This window comes from Meleagris gallopavo, chromosome 30, assembly GCF_905368555.1.
Source record: "Meleagris gallopavo chromosome 30, MGAL_WU_HG_1.1, whole genome shotgun sequence".
NCBI lineage: Eukaryota > Metazoa > Chordata > Aves > Galliformes > Phasianidae > Meleagris > Meleagris gallopavo.
Genome location: NC_139433.1, coordinates 3,722,120 through 3,741,173, shown reverse-complemented (window position 1 = coordinate 3,741,173; position 19,054 = coordinate 3,722,120). Strand labels below are relative to the sequence as shown.

General features: G+C 47.2%; 1 protein-coding gene across 3 annotated transcripts in view; it reads right to left on the bottom strand.

The window, feature by feature from the left end:
* Positions 1–5,902: 5,902 nt before the first annotated feature.
* Positions 5,903–19,054, bottom strand: part of HOMER3 (homer scaffold protein 3) — a 33,434-nt gene continuing 20,282 nt past the window's right edge. For 2 of the 3 annotated variants that reach the window (XM_085211542.1, XM_085211540.1), the window contains 8 exons: positions 17,505–17,661; positions 16,489–16,620; positions 15,960–16,067; positions 12,481–12,602; positions 11,397–11,553; positions 9,458–9,568; positions 9,014–9,094; positions 5,903–8,156 (listed from right to left, as the gene is read on the bottom strand). In XM_085211542.1, coding sequence (XP_085067668.1) covers positions 7,968–8,156; positions 9,014–9,094; positions 9,458–9,568; positions 11,397–11,553; positions 12,481–12,602; positions 15,960–16,067; positions 16,489–16,620; positions 17,505–17,661 — 1,057 coding nt within the window. In that variant the 3' untranslated portion in view covers positions 5,903–7,967. The remainder of the gene's footprint in view (positions 8,157–9,013; positions 9,095–9,457; positions 9,569–11,396; positions 11,554–12,480; positions 12,603–15,959; positions 16,068–16,488; positions 16,621–17,504; positions 17,662–19,054) is intronic. The other variant, XM_085211541.1, reaches the window with a different exon arrangement.

Genomic DNA, 19,054 nt, shown 5'->3' with positions numbered 1-19,054 from the left:
ATGCACAGCAGAGCCCCGTGGTGCATTCATACCATGCAGGAGCACAGCATTGACAGAGACTTGAGATGTACACGTCCACCTGTCTGCCTTGTGGCTGGTGTGGGATGAGACGGGTGTGGTACTCGAGTTAGGAGATGCCTGAACTGCATTACTGGCTTTGTCCCCTTGGGTGCCCTCCAGGAAGGAAAAAGCACTCAATAGTCTGTCTTCTATCACAGCTCACTGTCACTACTGGCAGCTGCTGCAGTAGCAGCAGCAAATAGGTTTGTATCAGACTGATGCTTTCTGAATACTAAATGCTTCTACAGCCTCGTGCATGCTAATTTGTGGAGCAAGCCTATTAGCTGCAGATTAAAGAGACATCCTCTCTGGGACAGGCTGCTCTTGCCTTCCTGGAGGGGGTGCTGATACTGCTTTTGAGTGTCAGTTGCTCCCCTCCTCCTCTTGCAAACCCTTCTTAACCTGTCTGAAGTCTCTTTGCTTCATCCTGGTGGGGGGTTTCTCTGTTCATCTCCTTCCAGCAGAATGTGACATGTGGAGTTTGATCAAGGCTCTTGTCTTAAAGCTTTATTCAAAATTCCTTTTAATATATCTCTTGTCTTTCTTGAGCAGCCTTCTCTATGAAGGTAAGATGTGCTGGCAGTAAGAGCTCTCTGTAGTGCTGCCTAGATGTTCTTGCTATAGTCAGTCCTGGGAGTGGCCAAGTAGAAAAAGGGATTGCTATGTCAACTGGGACGTAGAAAGAAGCCTTAAATTCCCAGAGTATAATTTACATCTGGCTAAAGGACATTGGGTGATAGTGACGTTCCTGTATGTGCTGTCATTACTGCCCTCCAAGGATATTTTGTTCTGAGGTTTCCAATCATCATCATAAGCCTTTGGGATCCCCCAAGAATATAATGACCTGCTTCTCTTAACAGGCTAGATTGTTTCTTGGCTGTAAATCTGCCCTCCTTTGTAGACAGATCCCCTTCCTGTTCCCCCAAGCAGGCACTTGCTACACTTCCCTGTAAGTGCCGTGCAAGAATCGGCCATGGAATGGCTGTGTCTCAGCACAGCTGCAGTGCACAAGCTCCCCAACTCTGGGAGGGTTTCCCTGGCTGAGTTGCTATGGAAACCCTTTTCGATTCAGCATCTCAGATTCTGCCTTCTCTCACCCAGATCATGTATGGCTGCTGAACGTGGCACTGGGGCGTGGGCTGTGCCAGGTGTGTGCAGTGGGACAGTCCTGCTCTATGCCATCCTGCCTTCTTCTCCTGTCTTGTCCAGGTGTAAAAAGCACGTACACCTCCAGCTCCTACCTTGTTCTGACAGTTCTGTGCAGCCTATATGCTGATGGGTCCGTAGCCAAGAATGATTGTTTTGTGAGTGGTTTAGGAAGTATTTCCCTGTTCCTGGAATATTTATTGAGGAGGATATATTTGAGGAGTGCTTCCCACAAGTTGTGCAGGGAGGTGGGAAATGCCATCTCCTTTAAACAGCAATGCAGGGATCCTCCCAAAGTGAGATGTACAGTATTTGATCAATGCTCCGCCATGGCAGTTCTGCCAAACAAGGAAATGTGGATGTGGAGACAGGTTTAGGGATGCAGCAGTCACCTTCAGGAGCTGGCATTCCCTTCATATATAGATACTGCATTGAGCAGGAAAGCTCTGGACTTCTGTGGCAAAGGAAAGACTGTAATTAAAGAGACTTCGGGCTGGGCTTCAGATTTATCTTTGCTGAGACAGCAGAGCTGCACTGGAGTTTGTTTCAGCTTTGCTGCTGCTGGCTGCAGGTGCAGCCATTTCCAGCTGCCAGCCAACACACTTCCCTCTGGCCAGAAACCTGCCATTTTCCGAGAGAAGATATATGCCACCCAGAGGCAGCATTAGCCTGATGCTGCAAGGGTCTGCCCAGCACTACTGATTCTCCTTCAGGCAGGATTTGCTGCCCTTACACTGGGCTGAACCATCTCATGCCTTTGTAGGGGCTGCACTTGGTGCACCATCTCCACGAGCATTTAATACAGCTCTACTTTCATGTGGGTTCTCTGAGCTGTCCTGACATCTCGCTGGGTCAGCGTACGCTGTCAGCTGCTGCTTTACCTTTGGATGTTCTTTGTGAACACAAGCTCAGCTGTTTTAAAAGCCTTAAAAAAAGCTGCTTAACAAGCTTTCCTACCAGAAACAGCCTTCTCCCCCGGGGGAGCCCTGCCAGGTTAGCCAGTAGATGGCAGTTTCTGTGCTCTGGACACGCTGCTGGCTCTGGTTCTTGTTCAGAGGAAACACAGCACAAGGCCTCCTGGCTGGGTAGCTGGATATTAAAGATTTAGTTTAAGAAAACATGGAGACAGTGAGGGAATAGGGCTGCCCTGTACCCGAGCCTGGCTCATGCAGCAGGCCAGCCCCAGCTGCCTGGTGCTGCTAGAAGGATTATCCTGGGTCAGTGCAGCAAGCCTTGGCATTTTCCCATTACTTGCTGGGCAGGTCTGATCCTGTATCCCTGCAACACTCCATCACAGTTTTGGCATCCTCTCCATTCTAGGGCTCTTCTGCTAGACAGACCTTTGCAGTTTCTTCACTGAAATTCCAAATCCTCCCTTACTACCTACCTTACTACTGAGGGTAAGCATAGATTCCTGTTGTAGGATACTGAACTTCCCAGTGTCACTCTTGCACTCCCTAGCCCAAACATCATAAGCTGTACCACTTTTAGACATAATAGACCACATGAGAGGTGGCATTAATGCCAACAGCTTGTAGACTCAAACAGTGTTTTCATCTGCCCATAACAAGGTCAGGACTTTAGGATCTCCAACCAGTAAAGCTACAGGAAAATTAACTTTTCTCACATGTGCCTTTTTCTGTCTGTTGTATGACAGGATTTGAAACCCTGCTAGCTTGCTACCGGTGGAAACATAAGGCAGAGCCTAAGACAGCATCCTCTCTCATTTGCTGTTTTACCAGCACTTGGGAAAAATAAGCCTGTAGCGGCATGAAGAGAGTAGTGAGGCAGAGGGACTGCTCTGATCTCCCTGGGGCACACAGGTGTTACAAAAAAAAAAAAAAAAAAATCTGCAAGGTGGGGTACTTAAGAAAGGGATGAGAATTCACATTTGTGGCAGCCCATGCAAATCCCAGCGACCTATAATAAAAGTGGCTCTAGGAACAGTCAGTGCTGCAGAGCCATTCGCTCCACACCCCGGGGACAAACCTGATACCAGCCTCCCATTCCCTTCCACCTGGCAACTCCCTACATTGAAGTTGACAGCAGCATCTGAGGAAATTGAATTTGGTTTCTTTGATTCTCACTCCCCAGGCTTGTGCTTAGCTGGGGAACTGAGAAGCTGTGAACACTGAATCAGCTGTGAAGTGACTGAAATGTGAAAATGTTGCTCCTTTAGATTACCTGTTGCTAGAGCTGACACATCTATTGTCTGGAGTGTTGTTCTTACTGTAAGTGTCTCATTTCCAAAATGATTCCAGCTGCTGCTTTCTTGGTAGGGTGGTGGGAAGCTGATGGAGGAGGTAGGACCTTGTGCAGAGATGATTAGTGCTGTAGCTCATGTTCTTTTCCCTTGGAGCAGAGACTGCCTTTACACACCACAATCTAATAACGACAATAATTATAAATTACTCTGGGAAAGGAGACTGTGAAGCTCACTAGAGTTTGGGGCTTTATTATGTGCTCGTGGACATCTTCCAAAACACACATTTAATTGCCTTCTCTGGTGCACACAGAAATTGTCTTCCAGTGCCTGCATGTGGCTGGGCGGGGGTGGGGGGCTACACATTCACAGAGGATGCTTGTCTGTGCTGTCAAGTGTTAACAGACAATCTCTGAACTAAAAATAACCTCCCCTCCAAGTAACAGACCATCTGATTTCTGTATCCCAGCCCAGATACAGGGAGCTCAAAGGGGTTGGGTCACCTATTTTGGTGCTATTTAATCACCAATTCCCCCAAGTCCGATCCTTCGGCAATTTAAGACAAAGTGCCTAGCTGCTTCCCCTCCAGCAAGAATTTGCTTCAGTGTGCTCTCACAAAAATACAGGTATGGAAGTCAGTATGTTAAGCAGCTTTGCTATGAGATTACCTAAAGCCCATCACACATTATCAAGGGGGCTCTATGGCATTATTTTGGAAAGATTTTACCTCCTTCATAATCACTCACAGACTTAAGGTATTAACCAGCCCACCCTGTGCTGGCCTTTCCTTCCCTTGGCTTTTCAGGCACCTTATAGATGCCAGTAATTGAGGTCCAACAGCCCTGTGGGAAGGTTGATTACTTTATAGAGGAGAAATGAAAGCCTGGAAAGACAAGGGAGTTTGCAGAGAGTGGTGGTCTGGCATCCTGACTGCCAGGCCTGCTGTACGCCTGCACTGGACTTGCATTCCTGTTCAGCCTGGGAGGCCTCTATTAGCATCTGTCAGATGGAGTTTGCATTAGACGTCCTTTTTCTGAGGCTCTATTATTGGCTTCATTTCCTCTTGCAGAGCTGGCCACAAGGGCCTTGTCTCAGGTCCACGTTCAGAGCAGATCAGACTCATTGCTACTGCTCCTCAGAGCCTCGTGCCAGGAGAGCATGGCTGCAACATTGTTCGTCTGCATCTTCATCTCACGTGAACCATTTTCCCCATCTTCTCTTTATTAATGTTCTGCCTAGGTTTTCTATAAATAATTAAGAACCTCATTTGCTAAAAGAATTAGGTCTCTCAAGGTACCTGCAATCAGTAGCATTTTTCCTCCAGCAAGGAAGCAACTGTTATTTAGTTCCTGACAGTAATTGTTATTGTGAGACAGAAGCAAACAAACTGCAGTCTTGCCATTCAAAACTGGCTTTTGTAACACAAGATTCTCTTCTTTTGAAGCAAGAGAAGCATAAACAGGGAACGGGTGAGGGCTGGAAAGGGCATGGTGAGGATGTGTTAGAGGGCTGTTGTTCTGGAACACTATGGGATTCCTTTTAAAGGCTCATAGAATGGGGCAGATGGAATTAGTGCTTTGCTGCTATTTTATCTCCAGTAGATCTGCCTCATCGCTAACTGCAGATTTAGGGCATTTGTGGAAATAGATGGTGATGAATGGGTTTTCATTAGTTTAGAAGAGGGAAGACTGCAAAGGAAAGTGCCTCCCAGAACCATCCATCACCCTGCCCTGCAATGCCTCAGTAAAAGACTTTTAACAAATGCTGAGCACAGGACAGATCTCATAAAAAAGCCACTATTCAGATCATTCTGGCAAGGAAGAGAATTGCATCTAGTACCCGTGGGGAAGTGTCTAAAGTAAAATGACCTCTGTTCCTGGTTCTTGACAATGGAAGTGCAAGGAAGCGCAGTGAGTGTGACTACAAGAAAAAGCAGGGCACAGCAAATGCATGCAAAGTACTGCTGGCCTCAAGGTATGCCGTGTGCAGGGATGCACGTCCTGCATCCTACCATGGAGCTGGCAGCTGGGCAGCTCCAAGTTTCAAGAGGCAGACAGCACTGAGTATGGCAGGCTTCAGCTTAAGGGCATACAATACATGTAGGACTAGAAGAGACTTAATAACATAAGAGCCAGTTCTTACCCTGCACTGCTGCCTGACCCTGGTCAGGGCAGGTCCTGGGGGAAAGCAGCAGACAGCAGGTACTCTCTGAAGCACCATGCTGCAGCTTGCATCTGCCTCTCTCCCACTCAGTCATGCAGCAGCTTGACTCTCTTGGTCCTCTCCCTCAGCAGAGCTGACTCACCCAGGTGTGGCAGGCTGGCCAGGTCAGCCCTGATCAATGAGCAGTACAACACAGCCATGGGCTCAGATGCAGAGCACGGGCAGAACTATGAAATGGTCACTGGCCAAATTCAAGAATCTGTATCCAGCTCTACCTTGTGGGTCGCAGCCATGGAAAAGAAGTGTGAGAGAGCAGAGACAACCAGAATGTAAACTTTTGCTTACTTTTTCTTTCATGCTCCAAGCCCCACCTCCATCACCCCGTATTACAGTAACAGATGCAGACAAAACACACCTTTCTTGGAGCTGATCTCTATTTCAAAGAAGGCTGCTCCTGTTGGAATAAAATGTGAACACTGGCATGGGTTGTGTACACAAGTCCCCAGAGAACTTTGCCAGCCAGCTTACTTTCTTCCCTTCTTAAATACCCTGAAACAAATATTATTACAATAGCTCCACCCCTATACAGTTGTGAGAACACTTCATGCAAAACAAAATAAAATAGAAACTAATAGCAACAAAAACAACAGAATAATAATTAAAAAAAAAAAAAAAGGGAAAAAAAAAAACAAGAAAACTAACCTGAAAACCTCCAAACAGAACAGCCCCTCCCTGGCTACACAGGTCTGGAAATTTCAGTGTTTCCTCATCATCCCTGTGCAAGGGATGGGCTTTGCCTAGACACAATCCAGCACAGAGTCACCAGCAATTCTCCACTCCAGCAGATTCCCAAGGTGCCAGACCTAGTCCTGTCCCGACTTGCAGGCAGCGTGCAGAAGATGTGGGTTCCTCTCTTGGTCACCAGGTGAGTGAAAGGAGAGGGAGGCCCTGAGGAACTGCACTGCACTGCCTTGATGCTGGTCTGCCCAGGATTGTCTGGATGCAGAGAAGGCATTACATGGCAGCCGGCGCTTGCTAAGTAATTACAGTTTCTGCAGACCTGGGAAACATTCCCAGGATTACTGCTGTCTTTGCCTAATCTGTAGCAGCAAAGAGGGCAAAAAACAACCACAAAATCCAAATCAGCACTCCTGTAAGGTTACTATCTACTTCTACACAGACAATGCTTTGTCATTCAGCACAGGGCTATGCATGCTCCTAAGTAACTACGGGGACTCAAAGGGCACCATGAGGGAGACATGACTTTCCAGGTTTCTGCAGCGTCTCCCTCAGGCCTTGCTCGATTCTTACAACTAGACAACATCTACAGTAACCCACAGACTTCCCACAGGCCCTCCAGGGCACTGGTCCCAGCATGCTCCAAATGCCTCCTGTTCTCATTGAATCTGGCTAAGCATGGCAAGCTGGGACCTGTACCCTTCAAAAGGAACACTGCTCATCTGACACAGAGCAGGACATCTCTGTGGACTGTTTCCCCATAAGAGAGAGAGTAAAAAAAAACCAAACAAGAGCAACAGTGATTTGCTCCATTTAATTTCAATTAACTACAGCCCTCAGAGGCCAGGAGAGATGCCAATCTAGCAGTTGGTTGGCCGTCCCCTCGGGCACGTCCCATTTCTCAAATGCCCCTTTCCCAACCAGGCCTTAGCTCTCAGCTTAAAGAAGTTTTAAGAATTCATTAAATCCCACTGCGTTAAACTAATAAGAGCTTTTTCTGCAGTTCTTTTTCCTCTAGAGGCTGGAACTGAACAGCACTTGGGCAGACAAGCACCCTGCTCTGCACTGGGGACTCTGCTTGCTCTGTAAGCTCCTGACAGCAACCAGTGTTGTTGCATCCTGTTAGAAAGACACGATGTAGTTAGGGCTGGAAAAGGAGCTAGTGATGTCCTCAAAGTGCTGATACCTCTTTTCCCTCCCTAAGTTGGGAAATAAGCAGCTTATTTTGCAAAAGGCAAGTGGTTCCCTAAAAAACTACTGAAAAAAATGCAAAGGCTGCTCAGCCCCTTCCCCTAGAAAACTGTAAAAATGGAGACACAGTGTGGCAGCAGGGAGGCTGGGAAGGCAGCAGAGGGACAGCTGCTGTCTCTGGACTGCGCCGCAGCCACGACAGGGTCCAGAGAGGCCTGGCTGTGACTTGTAGATGCTTCCTGTGGAGGATACAGGAGCTCAGGCCCCTCTCTGCTCTCCAGCTCGTTGTTCAGTGGGCAGTAAATGGCTGCAGCTGGTCACCACACTGTCCAGGCAGCTGCTGGTATGTTGGCATATCCTGCCCTAACAGACCTCAAGGCTGTTCTGTGATCAAAATTGCTGTTAGCAACCAGTCCCAGCTCAGGCTCCCCTCCTCCGGAGGTGTCTCCTTTGAGCATGCTGCTGCTCAGTTGCTCTCCACCAGCTTAGCTAGTCCTTGCCGGATCTCACTGAGCTCAAAAATCTTCACGTCCATTATCTCTGCCACCTTGGTGACCTCATTCTGGATCTTCTCCCTCTCAGACAGGGTCTCCGCCAGCGTCTGCTCGGCCAGGTGAAGGCGGCGCTCCAGCTCTGCGTTGCGTGCCTCCAGCTCCTGCCAAAGGACACAACTGCAGTGAGGTGGCTGCCCCAGCATTGATACGTGCTGCTCACAGATCACCACACTTATCTCCACCAAACAGTTCCATCAGCACCCCAGCACAAAGCTGCCCACACCCAGACATTGCAGGTTTGCATCAGCTCTCTCACAGGGGCCCTCCCTACACGAAGCCACAGCATGCCAGCATGCAAATGCACATGAACATGTGTCCCCAGACCCAGTCATCTGCATGCAGTTTGAACTGGTGCTATTAATGTGGATTTCTCACAAACTGATCTTCAAGACTGATGGCATTTGATGTTTAGAAATACTATCCTGGCATGAAAAGCACTGCCTGGATACAGGGCTGAGCCTTGTGACAGATCCCCTCCTTCTTCAGTAACTCAGATAAGCAAATGCAGGCAGTGTCCCCAGAGACTGCACATATCGTGCTTCCATCTGTGTCCCTGCCCTGAGGTGCAGAGCAGCTTGCATCCCTCTTGCCAGCCAGATTGAGCCATAACTCTTTTCCCTCAGCCATTGCTGGCCATCCAGCAGGCTGAGCAAGACTTCAGAGAGATGGACAGGTCACAGGATACCACCATCCCACTTGTGTCCCATGCGAGGTCTACAGCAAGAGGTAGAGGAGAGCAAGTGCAGGTTGGGTTTGTCACTGCCCGCTGATGGCATCCTGTCTGGCACCTCTGAGGGACACAAATTGGGTGGAGGAAGACAGACATAGACATGGACCAGTCCCCATCATCCAGAGGCAGCATTAAGTTTGGCAGCACTAAGACATTTACTCTTAAGCTCAAAGGAGAAGTGGTGTCTCTCCTCCAAGTGCAGAGGTGTCCCAGATCTGCCATCATTACCTGGAGCTTCTGTAGTGTCTCTTCACGCTCGCCCTCTGCTTCCCATCGGCTGCATTTTTGGCTTTTCAGCATCTGAATCTCCTAAAACACAAGGGGGAAGAGCATCACACCAGATCCACCTTTGTCCCAGTAGGGCCAGTTCCCACCACAGATCTCAACAAAAGCTCCTTCCCTTGCTCCAAAGATCATATAACCATACACAGCTCAAAAGTTTGGCTTCCTTAATGCTCTTTTTCAAATTTCCATTTCATTGTACCTATTGCCTCTCTATAAGCCCCTGTCCTGTGCTGGCTTATGAAGGCTCCTGGCTTACATAGCATTGTGTTCAACAGCATGAAGTATCTGATCTCAGAGAAGCTATGAATGGCAGACAGGGTGTTGGTGATTGACAGGCCGCCCGGATTCAGCAGAATTCAGATTTCCTCTGCTTCATGGGGATATTACCTCATCTTTAGCCTTGATCAGCAGTTCCAGTTCTTCCAGGGTTTGGCTCAGCTCTTCCTTGTTGTTCTCACTGGAGGAGTCATGAGCCCCCTGTGACTCCAGTTCTGCTACCTACACAGAAGAAAAGGAGATATACTTAGAGACACAGGAATGTCCCTACATCTTATTACTAATAGGCATTTTCTGTCATGTTCTGGAACTCTTGCAAACACAACTGAGCTTGCAACAGGGTAACAGCTCATCTCCTGTGGCTGTTGGGAAAAAAATTTCCCTCCTTCTGCTCTGCGTAGATCATAGAGAAACACACACTGCAGCAAAATCCCTTTTAGAGTCTCTGTCTCTGCTTTCTCCTGCAGTCTTGCACTTACAGCAAATTCTGACTGGCTGACATCAAGCACACGAGCCCATGCTTCACAGCAGTGGCCAGATCCAGCACCATTTACATCCCCAGATTGATACTGCTACGGGCAAGGGAGTCACTGCAGTTTAGTCAGAGCAGAGCCAGCAGGAAGGGTTTGTCCAAGTGTGCTTCCCATTCCCAAAAAATTCAGCCCAGTGGCTTAAATTATTCATGAAAAGGATTCATTTTTAAAGGCCAGTCAGAAAGTCTGCAGCAGCTGCTGATGAGGCCTGAGCTCTCAAAGGGCCTGTGCTGAGCTTTGCAAGTGCAGCTCCAGCACTGAGTACTCTCACATGGACACACTTGAATCCAAATACTTTCCCACAAACAAGGGCAGCCTGCACTAAGATTCATGTAACCGTGGCCATGAGCAGCGAGGCTTACACAGTTACAGCCAGAATCAACCAGCTCTGGTCCCAAAACGTCCTGGTTTAGAGACAACTGTCTGGATGTTTCAATGAGTTTGTTTATTCTGTGATTCTACAAAGTCCCCGCTGGCTGCCCCTCACTCATGAAAGCCTAACTCCTGTCTCCTGGCTATGAGAACAGCCACCAAACAGCTGAGAATTCACAGAGCGATGGCAAGGAAATGGAAGCTCATGCCACCAGCCCTGAAAAATGCACATACGTGTAGGCACAGCCAAGATCTCAGTTATACTTAAGGCAGGCTCCTGTTGCAGAAGAGAAAATTTGCTCTGTACAACTCTTTTTCTGTCTGACTTCTCTGCTGAGAATTAGGAAAAGGCAGTGAATCCTGAGGGATGGCTGTTTACTGGCCACACAACAGCCATCAAGTGGGAACAGCTGTTAATTGCTATAAAGCCCTGCTGTCTTTTGAATGCACAATCTAGAAGTGAAATGCCTTTATGCTTCCTTCTCCAGGGCTCCAGAGTCCTTTCCCAGTGGAATTCCAACTGTCCTAACATGCTTTCTTGAATACATTGCAGTTCCTCCCTTCCAAGAAACCCAACCGTGTGACTGTCACTCCCCTGCCCAGATGCACACAGGCCTCCTCAGTTGATCTGCGACCTCTCTGACATTCCGTAGGTCAAAAGATCCTATTATTCCAACTGAACAAGTGCTTGTTTGTACTGTGCAACCCCCATTTCATGATGTTACAGCTTAGATTCCAGCTAATTATAGCAGATAGAGCAATGTTCATCCTTCCTGCCAGCAGCCAAAAGGCTGTCCTGATGCCCAGCTCTGGAGGAAAACAGGCCTTACTCAGCAGTGCTGGCAGCTAGGAACTACCTTGGAGAATATGAAGGGAAGCCAGTATTCTAACTTAGTGTTCTGGTTTCCTCCCTTTATCTACAGGGACTCAGCACACTCCCAGCTTGCTCTGCAGAATAAAGGAGCTCTTGTGAGAGGTCCCTAGTTGCGTGACCTTATTCCTTGACACATCTTCCCTGCCAGACTCACACAGCATCCTGAATTTGACACCCATGAAAACTGATGGGAGAACAGGGTCAAGGGCACCATCTGGCTCTGGAACGGGGTTTCCTCTGACCTGTTCTACAAGGGCCCTCCTGTGCTCACCCGCTGCCGCAGTGTTTCCGTCTCCTCTTGATACGCAGCCAGCTGCTTCTTCCACTGGTCCACATTGGCATTGGCTTCATGGAGAGCAGCCACGAGTTTGCTGTTGTTGTCCTGAAGGCTAAAGAATTCAGCTTCCCACTGGACCTCACTCACTGAGCTGTGTAAAAGAATAGGGAAGCATGCAGGACAGCGTGAGAGTTTTATTATAAAGGTTTTGTTCCCCCATATTGCAAATGTGCAATGAAATCGTGCTCCTGGAAATGCTGGGCAGCTCTCTACCCTGCTCAGCTTTTTATTTGGTTTTCGTCTCACTTCTCAAATTTAAATGTATCCTTCAATCCTTGAATCCGCTTCTCTTTCCTTTATCCTCTGATAATATTCAACTTTGAGGTCATGTGTGTTTTCTTGAAACTGCAGAAACCACACAGTGAGATTAATGGTCAGGGGGGTTGGCAATGTAGGATTGTGAATCCATTTTTAAATCCCTGTTGGATCTGAGTTTGCTTTGAGTAAAACCCTACCACCCAACTCGGGAGAAGGCAGCAAAGGACACTTGCCTTTTAATTTAAAAATATTCTAAGCGTTCAGCTGGGAGCTCAGCAGGAGCCGCAGGGTAGAATCCAGCCCAGAGTCTTTTGAACAAAGACCAGAAGCAGCAGGGACTTTGCTGGAATCCTCAGGGGAATTAACACAAATGCAGCCTTAGGCCAGCTGGAAAAGTGTGAACATCCTCTGGTATCACAAACTACTGATTTGTAGATAACTGCTGTGAACCAGACTCAAAGCATTCTCCTTCCCATCCTGCATGAATAACAGACTTCACCCCTGAACTGAAAAAAAACTTTCACCAGGGGAGAAAGGAAATTGTTACAGTGGAGGGTTCGGGCAACAGCAATCTTAGAGCATTCTTTGGCTAACTAAATAAGTATTATGAGGTCAGCATTTTGACCCCCATCAGATTTCATCAGTTTAAGCTGAGATCACATGGTTATTTAGGAGCTCTATGAGCACCAGGAGAACAGAAGATGCTCCAAATCCTGCCAGAACAGAGAATTTAGAAGCCAGGAACTCATAGCAGCCTCACCCTTCTGAAAGCATCTTCTTCAGACGCTCCTTCTCTGTGCTTATCTCAACATCAGCACTTTGGCTTCTGAATAGTTTATCTTCTCCTGGTCCATTAGAGCTGATGATGGGGCTGGGAAGTACCTGAGGGATGAGGAAGAGGTGGTTATCACATGGCAGTGAAGAAAAACGCTGTGGCCACAGGATTCCTGCAAACTCATTCACAACCTGGGTTCACAGGGCTGGCTCTCATTTCCCGTGTTTGTGTGAGAGACCCTAGCTTTCAATTTCAGCTCCTATAGTGCTGTGCACAATATTTTCATGACAAGTCACGGCAAAGACCCTCATGTATAGCTCAGCAGAATCAATCGTGGTGTAACTATGACTTCAGAAACCATACAGACACAGGGCTTTCTCTTGGACAGGGAAGCTGGTGTCTGTCCTGCTCAGCTCTTCCAGCAGCTGCTCTGCTCTCACGTCTTCCTTTTCCCTGCCTCCATGCTATGTTGGGGCAGTGATCCCAGTGCACAGACACCCTGAACAGGTGGGCTCACAGCGTGCCCACACCAGCTCTTCCTCCCTCCTGACTTGAGGTACTGAATTCTCTGGCCCTCAGTTTTCCCTCGACAAATGCCAGTGATGTTACAGCCTGTAATTTGAGTCTCATGGCTGTGCCCAACGTGCCAAGTTGCTCAAGCTGGCTGTTTCAGGCTTTAATGAATTCTTAACAGGACTTTCTCGCTGGTTCTCAGAGCAGTGCAAAGACTTAATACACTCTGAACACAAACCTAGCTATGCCACCTGGGTTCAGTTGCAACTTGTTTCAGTACACTGAATTAAGACATCATGTCCCATTGGAATTGTGGGGCTCAAGGGAGGGAAACTCTGCTACTGTCACTCACTTTTCAAAGGTGCAGAAGAAAAGACTCATACTCCTAAAGTATACCCTTGTCTCTACTACCTCCCTGTTCCTGTGCAAATCAGAGCTAGAAGAGATGGATTCATCCTCCCAGTCTGAAGGAAACTGACAGCAGAGTAGCGATGAACATGCAAAATCCAAAGCAGACTTTATATCTTTCAGTCTCTCCAGAAGACCCTGTCTTCATGACCTCCTCTCATAGCAGGGAAGAAACTTGGCACAGACATGGCAAACTGAGCTATAAAAAGACTCTGTGAGTAATGAGACTTTGGGATTCTTGGTTGAGGGCTGTGAGAGACCAGGTGGCTGGTGAGCCCACTGGAGTTGATAGGTAGCCCTTAAAAGTCTGTGATAAGGACAGCCACCTGTCTTCAGAGTCATCTGACATCTAAATATAGAGCCAGACTGGGCCACAAGATGTATTGAACACCAGCTTCAAGAAGCCTTCCAGAGGGCAATCAAGAAGCAAGACCTGCAAAATACAACCCTGCCTCATCTTGCCCCACAAAGCTCTTTTCATAGGTGGAGAAACCGAGGCAGGCAAGGTGCAGAAGTTTTTGTTCAGGTCTGTTAGCTCCTGTGAGTTCAGCTGAAACTGATAACAGTTGAAGATGCTCCACAGTGTTTTGCTATTCGCAGTACCCACAGTTACTCTGTGATGGAGATGCTAAAACAAGATGGGGATTGACCTAAAAGGTACTAGAGATGGGAGAGAACTGCTGTCCTGGGATTTCCTCTTAAGTCTGAAGCCTAAATTAGCTCGTGCAAATGCAGAAAATCAGAGAACCCTGATTTAATTTCAGGAGACAGACCTGCTCTTTGCTCACTTGCAAACAGAAAAGCAATCAATTATTGAAGGATGAAGCTCATGTTTGAAGCTGCATTAACGCAGAGACTGAAAACCAGTAGTAGGAGATGATGTATGTACAGGCTGGGGGAAGCAGGACAAGGTCTGCATGCCCACACGGCAGCAAATGCTGCATGTGCTGTGTGCTGGCTGCCAGATGGCTGCAGGCAGGGGTCGTGCATACCTATGTGTGAGCTCTCCCATGGTGAGATGAGGCATGCTGAATGGGAAGGGCATGGGCTTACACTGAGGCCATTTTAGCACTGCTGAGTCAGGTACGAAGAATGAACTGAGCCTTAAGGCCACTTCCAAGACGTGTGCCAAATCACCTTCTGATCACCTCATCCCTTCTGCCATAGCTGTGCATGGGAAATGGACACATCCTATTGTGACATCTGTTGCACTCAGCCTGATATAAACAGAATAGCAGAGCGTTTCTCCACTCTCAGCTCGCCTCCCAGCCAGGGAAGCTCTCATAGTTGCAGCTGACCATGAATCTGTCTTGGTTCTGCTACGAATGCTCTATTCAACTCTCTTACTCATGTGCCACATATTAAGATGGGACTAAGATAGTGGGAGCCAAAACCTAGGTGGGTTTTGCCCATTTTTCCATTCCACATGACATTTCCAGTCTCCTGAGAGCCACTGCCTCTACCTCCCCCTCTTTTCCCTGCAGGCCAAGGTACTGTTCACACTCCCTCCTCCTCCTGCTGCCATTCCATCTGTATTCAACCCAGAAACGCAGCATCCTCCATCCTACAGCTCATCTCCTTCTGCCAAGAGCTCAGTGAAATACATAGCCACCTCTGGAGAGCACTACTTGGGAGGGCAACTTCGCCATCCATGCTAAACTGCTGCAACACGAGAAAAAGATGGGTAGACATCTCCACAGCTTACCCTCTCCTCTCCACGCTCCTGCTGCTGGAATTGATTTAGTTATACAGGGACAGGCAGCAATTGCAAGTGTGACAAATGTGAGAATGATAAGTGATGGGCTTAAGCTTTCTGGTCTGGGGAAAAATGAAATTGAATGACTGGTTGTCGTGCTTGCATCTCTTAGTGAAGATTTCCCCAAGGTGGAAGGTATGCAGTGATTTCTGCATGGATAGCACAGCTCCTTCTCTTCTACAGTGGAAGTAGTGCAGAAATGGAAGAAATACCCAGTCACCAGTGCTAAGAAATCACTTAGTCTTTTTGAGACTGGCACCATCAGCTACCAGAGACACTTGAGAGAGGAACTCCCCTGCAGCCCCAGCAAGGGAACAAAAATGGCTGGAAATGCCATGTGTCTTTTCTCCTATCTTCTTCAACCAGGCAGTGTGCATTCTTCCATGTTGCTTGCCTATTACTGTCACACTGAGTCCACAGACAGCCAATAACTAAAGAAAATAAAGCCAAAAACCACTACCACCACCACTAACAGAAAACCCAAGACCTCCTCCAGCATGGTTTTATCAAGACAAACGTGTAACTGGCAAAGAGGGAGGAATGTAAACCTTCCAAGAACTCCACTTAAGCAGAAATCATTTTATCCACTTCATGTACTTCAGCAGAGTGACCACAGGGTCACAGGTGTCATCAGAAAGAGAACCTCCAACCTCAGTGTCTATCAAGAAAGCCTTTGGGCAGAAAAAACAGAAGCAAAAGTTACTAGAGGAGATCAGCACGGTGACCACTTTCCCTAGCAGCCACTGCTCTGCAGTAAGCTTTATCCATGCCCATTCCCAAGCATTACCTGGTGAGATGTGATACTCAGGGCAGGATTGGTCAGTTCTGTTTTATCCTGGGACTTCTCCCTTGCCAAACGTGCTGCTTCTTTCACCTCCTGGAACTTCTCTGCGAACTAGAAGGGAGCAGAAAAGTCACTCTGCTGCTAAACTGAAACGTAGAACAAATTAGAATCAATGTCTGGGTTACTCCCCCCTTTGTTATTTCATTTTATGTGCTTTCTACTTCAATTAATAATAAAAGTGAGGAAATAGCCCCTACCTGCCCATGATTCCAGCACTCAGAACTGTGAGAGCACTAAATACTCACAGAGCCCTAAGTCCAAATTCATTTTGTAACAATCAAGACACTCTACAAGGATTACTTTAAACCATTTCCTCATATCTTTGCATCTTGAATTAGGTTTTAGCACACTGGGAACAGCACTACATCAGGACCCCAATGATTTTTTTCCTCCTGAGTCTGATCTCTCCTTCTGGGTTTCAGGGATATTTGTCTTACTGGGATCAAGTCTCTACCAGCATCTGCCATATTACCTGGGAGAGGTGCTGCTCTGAAGCAAAGCCCAATCCATATACTGTGTTGGCTCGGCTATCTGCCCACTGTCCAAATTTCTGGGATGTCTTTGTGAAGGTCATGTTGGGGGTGATAGTGCTGTTGATGATTGCCTGTGGAGAGAGGCAAAAATGAGTTAGAGAAAACTCCATTCTGCCCCAGGGTGTAGTGTGGGATCATCACAATCACTAAGCACTCTAGGAACTCAGGGTAGAAGCTCTCTTTTAATTAACCAGCTATTCAGGGTTCTGGTTACCAAAAGTGTTTCTAGTCTAGCTATGAAACACAAACAAGTTTGAATCTTTTTGTCTACTGTAAGAAAAAAATAAATAAGAAAGCTTGAATGTTACAATCTTCATTGGGCCTCCATTGCTAGAAGAAAAGAAAAGATGCAGAATGTCTCTGGGGACTGAACAACTTTCTGATGTTCTTCACTTTCATGGCAACTAGGAATAAAAAAAAAAAAACAAGAAGTAAAAGGCTTAAACTGCACTTAGCACAAGCTATTACAGAACACTGTTGGTTAGGGTAGCAACACGATAAACTGCTTGAGAAGACTGCAGAATCTCTGCCACTGGAGGTCTTCAGAAACAAGTCAGAAAAATCTCTATCAGGAGCAGTTTAGGGAGAATTAACCTTGTCCTGGGGGTAGTGACTGAACAGACTGCAGCACCTCTGTTTGTTCCTTCTGTCTACGTGGGTCAGTTTTAGCACAGGATCAAGGCTCTTAGAAAGATCTCTTTTGCATGCTCAGAGAGGAAAGAGCCAAGAAGAGAGAGAGAAGAAAGCACACTTCTCTTTAGCACAGAGCCTAGAGTCCAATACTGAGTACATTCAAGCATGGAGGCAGTGTTTTATCTTCTATTCCTTGCAGTAAAGACACCAGAGTGCCCCATGCTGGAAACTAATCAACGTGACACAGAAAGCATCCAGAACAGACATCAGTTGGAGACAAACGTGCTTTCAAGCTGTGATGCTGTCAGCAAATGCTCCCTACCTTGGTGCCTCCCACACTGATGATCCGGTACACGTTGCGCGTGGCATCGTAAAAATAGGAGACAGTCAAGGCGTGTTTGCTGGCAGGGATCCAGTTTCTTTTGGTAGCAGGGTCAATTTGGAAAACATGGGCTCTGGTGCTGAAGATTGGCTGCTCCCTGCAACAGAAATGAACAGAGCTGTAAGGGCAGGGGGAAGCTGAGCAGTGGGGAAGTGGACTGACTTTCTGGCATTTGCATTGCATTATGCACCACCAGTGGCACTTCTGCTATTTGCCTCCAATCTAGAGATATGTGACAGTAGGAGCTAAGCACAGTCGTCATATGGACATGGTAACAAAGCCACCAAGGGTGTTTAACTATAGGCAGAAGTTTTTACCCTTCTCTAGATCTTCTCTGTCCTGCTCAGTTGTCTTCACACACTTCTAAAGCCCACGGCCCAGTCATAGCAGCAACAGTACCCCAAGGTCAGCAAGCCTTACATGCACATTCACCCAGGGATCAGCATTCAGCTTGCAGGTAGAAACACAAACAGGACATCACAATCTCGTGTTTACCAGATGGTCCAGCAGCACAGCTGGTGTGGCAAAGGTAAGCTAATAATTAGTGGTTATATTATTTTTAGTCAGATTTGAAGTTTTCTTTCACTATCCCTTGGCACATGAGCATACAGTTCATGGTGACTTCACCAGCTATATGATTCTCTGGCTGCTATGTTGCTTGTCCTTCAGAAGATCTCTCTGACCTGGAGCTCTGGGAAAACAGATGGATGAATAGATGGAGGATGGGTTTGGGCTGTGAACACAAGTGCCTTCCCCTTAGCACAGCTCTTCCTCCCTTGACTCATGCCTGGGAAGCACATCCTGCAGTGAGAGGTCATGCTGCAGGATTAAAAGCAAGTCGCTTAAGAATGAATTAAAGGAAGCACTTCACCACACAATGTGCAGCTGCTGCATGAAAGCAAGCATTGCCTGGATTTTGTAACCGTAATATCTGAGCTGAACTAAGGAACTGAATCTCAGGCATCAGGATGTAATCTGAGCATTTCAAGAGGCAGGAAGAAATGTTTCCATGACACAACAGACCAGGTGCATCAGGACTTGCAGTCTCCATTTTACTTTGTTTAAAACCCAAGGCACTGGCCATTTCCACACTTCAATTTAGTGAAGCCTGATGTGGTTGGATATATCCCATAAATTCTTGCCTGGGTAAAACAGCTGCAAACAAAGCATAGTGTTTGCAATCCTGTGACATGCAAGTCCCCGAAATCCAGAAATTTATTTCCAGCCTATTTTAAGTTCTCACAGCGGCAATGAACAGGACAAGATGACTGACTGTACCTGGTGCTTTCTGAATGCATCAACGAAACTTAGGAAGGAAATAAACTTTTCCCTTTGACCTGCCTTTTTCCAGCTTTGTCCACTGGTTACAGTCCTGACTCAGCTCTCTCATTCAGAAGAAGCCTGCACAAGGGTCTGAACCAGATACTTCTGAACATTCCCTCTGTCTGGTTTAATTCCGCCTCAGCTTTCTTTTCCAAATGAGACTCAAA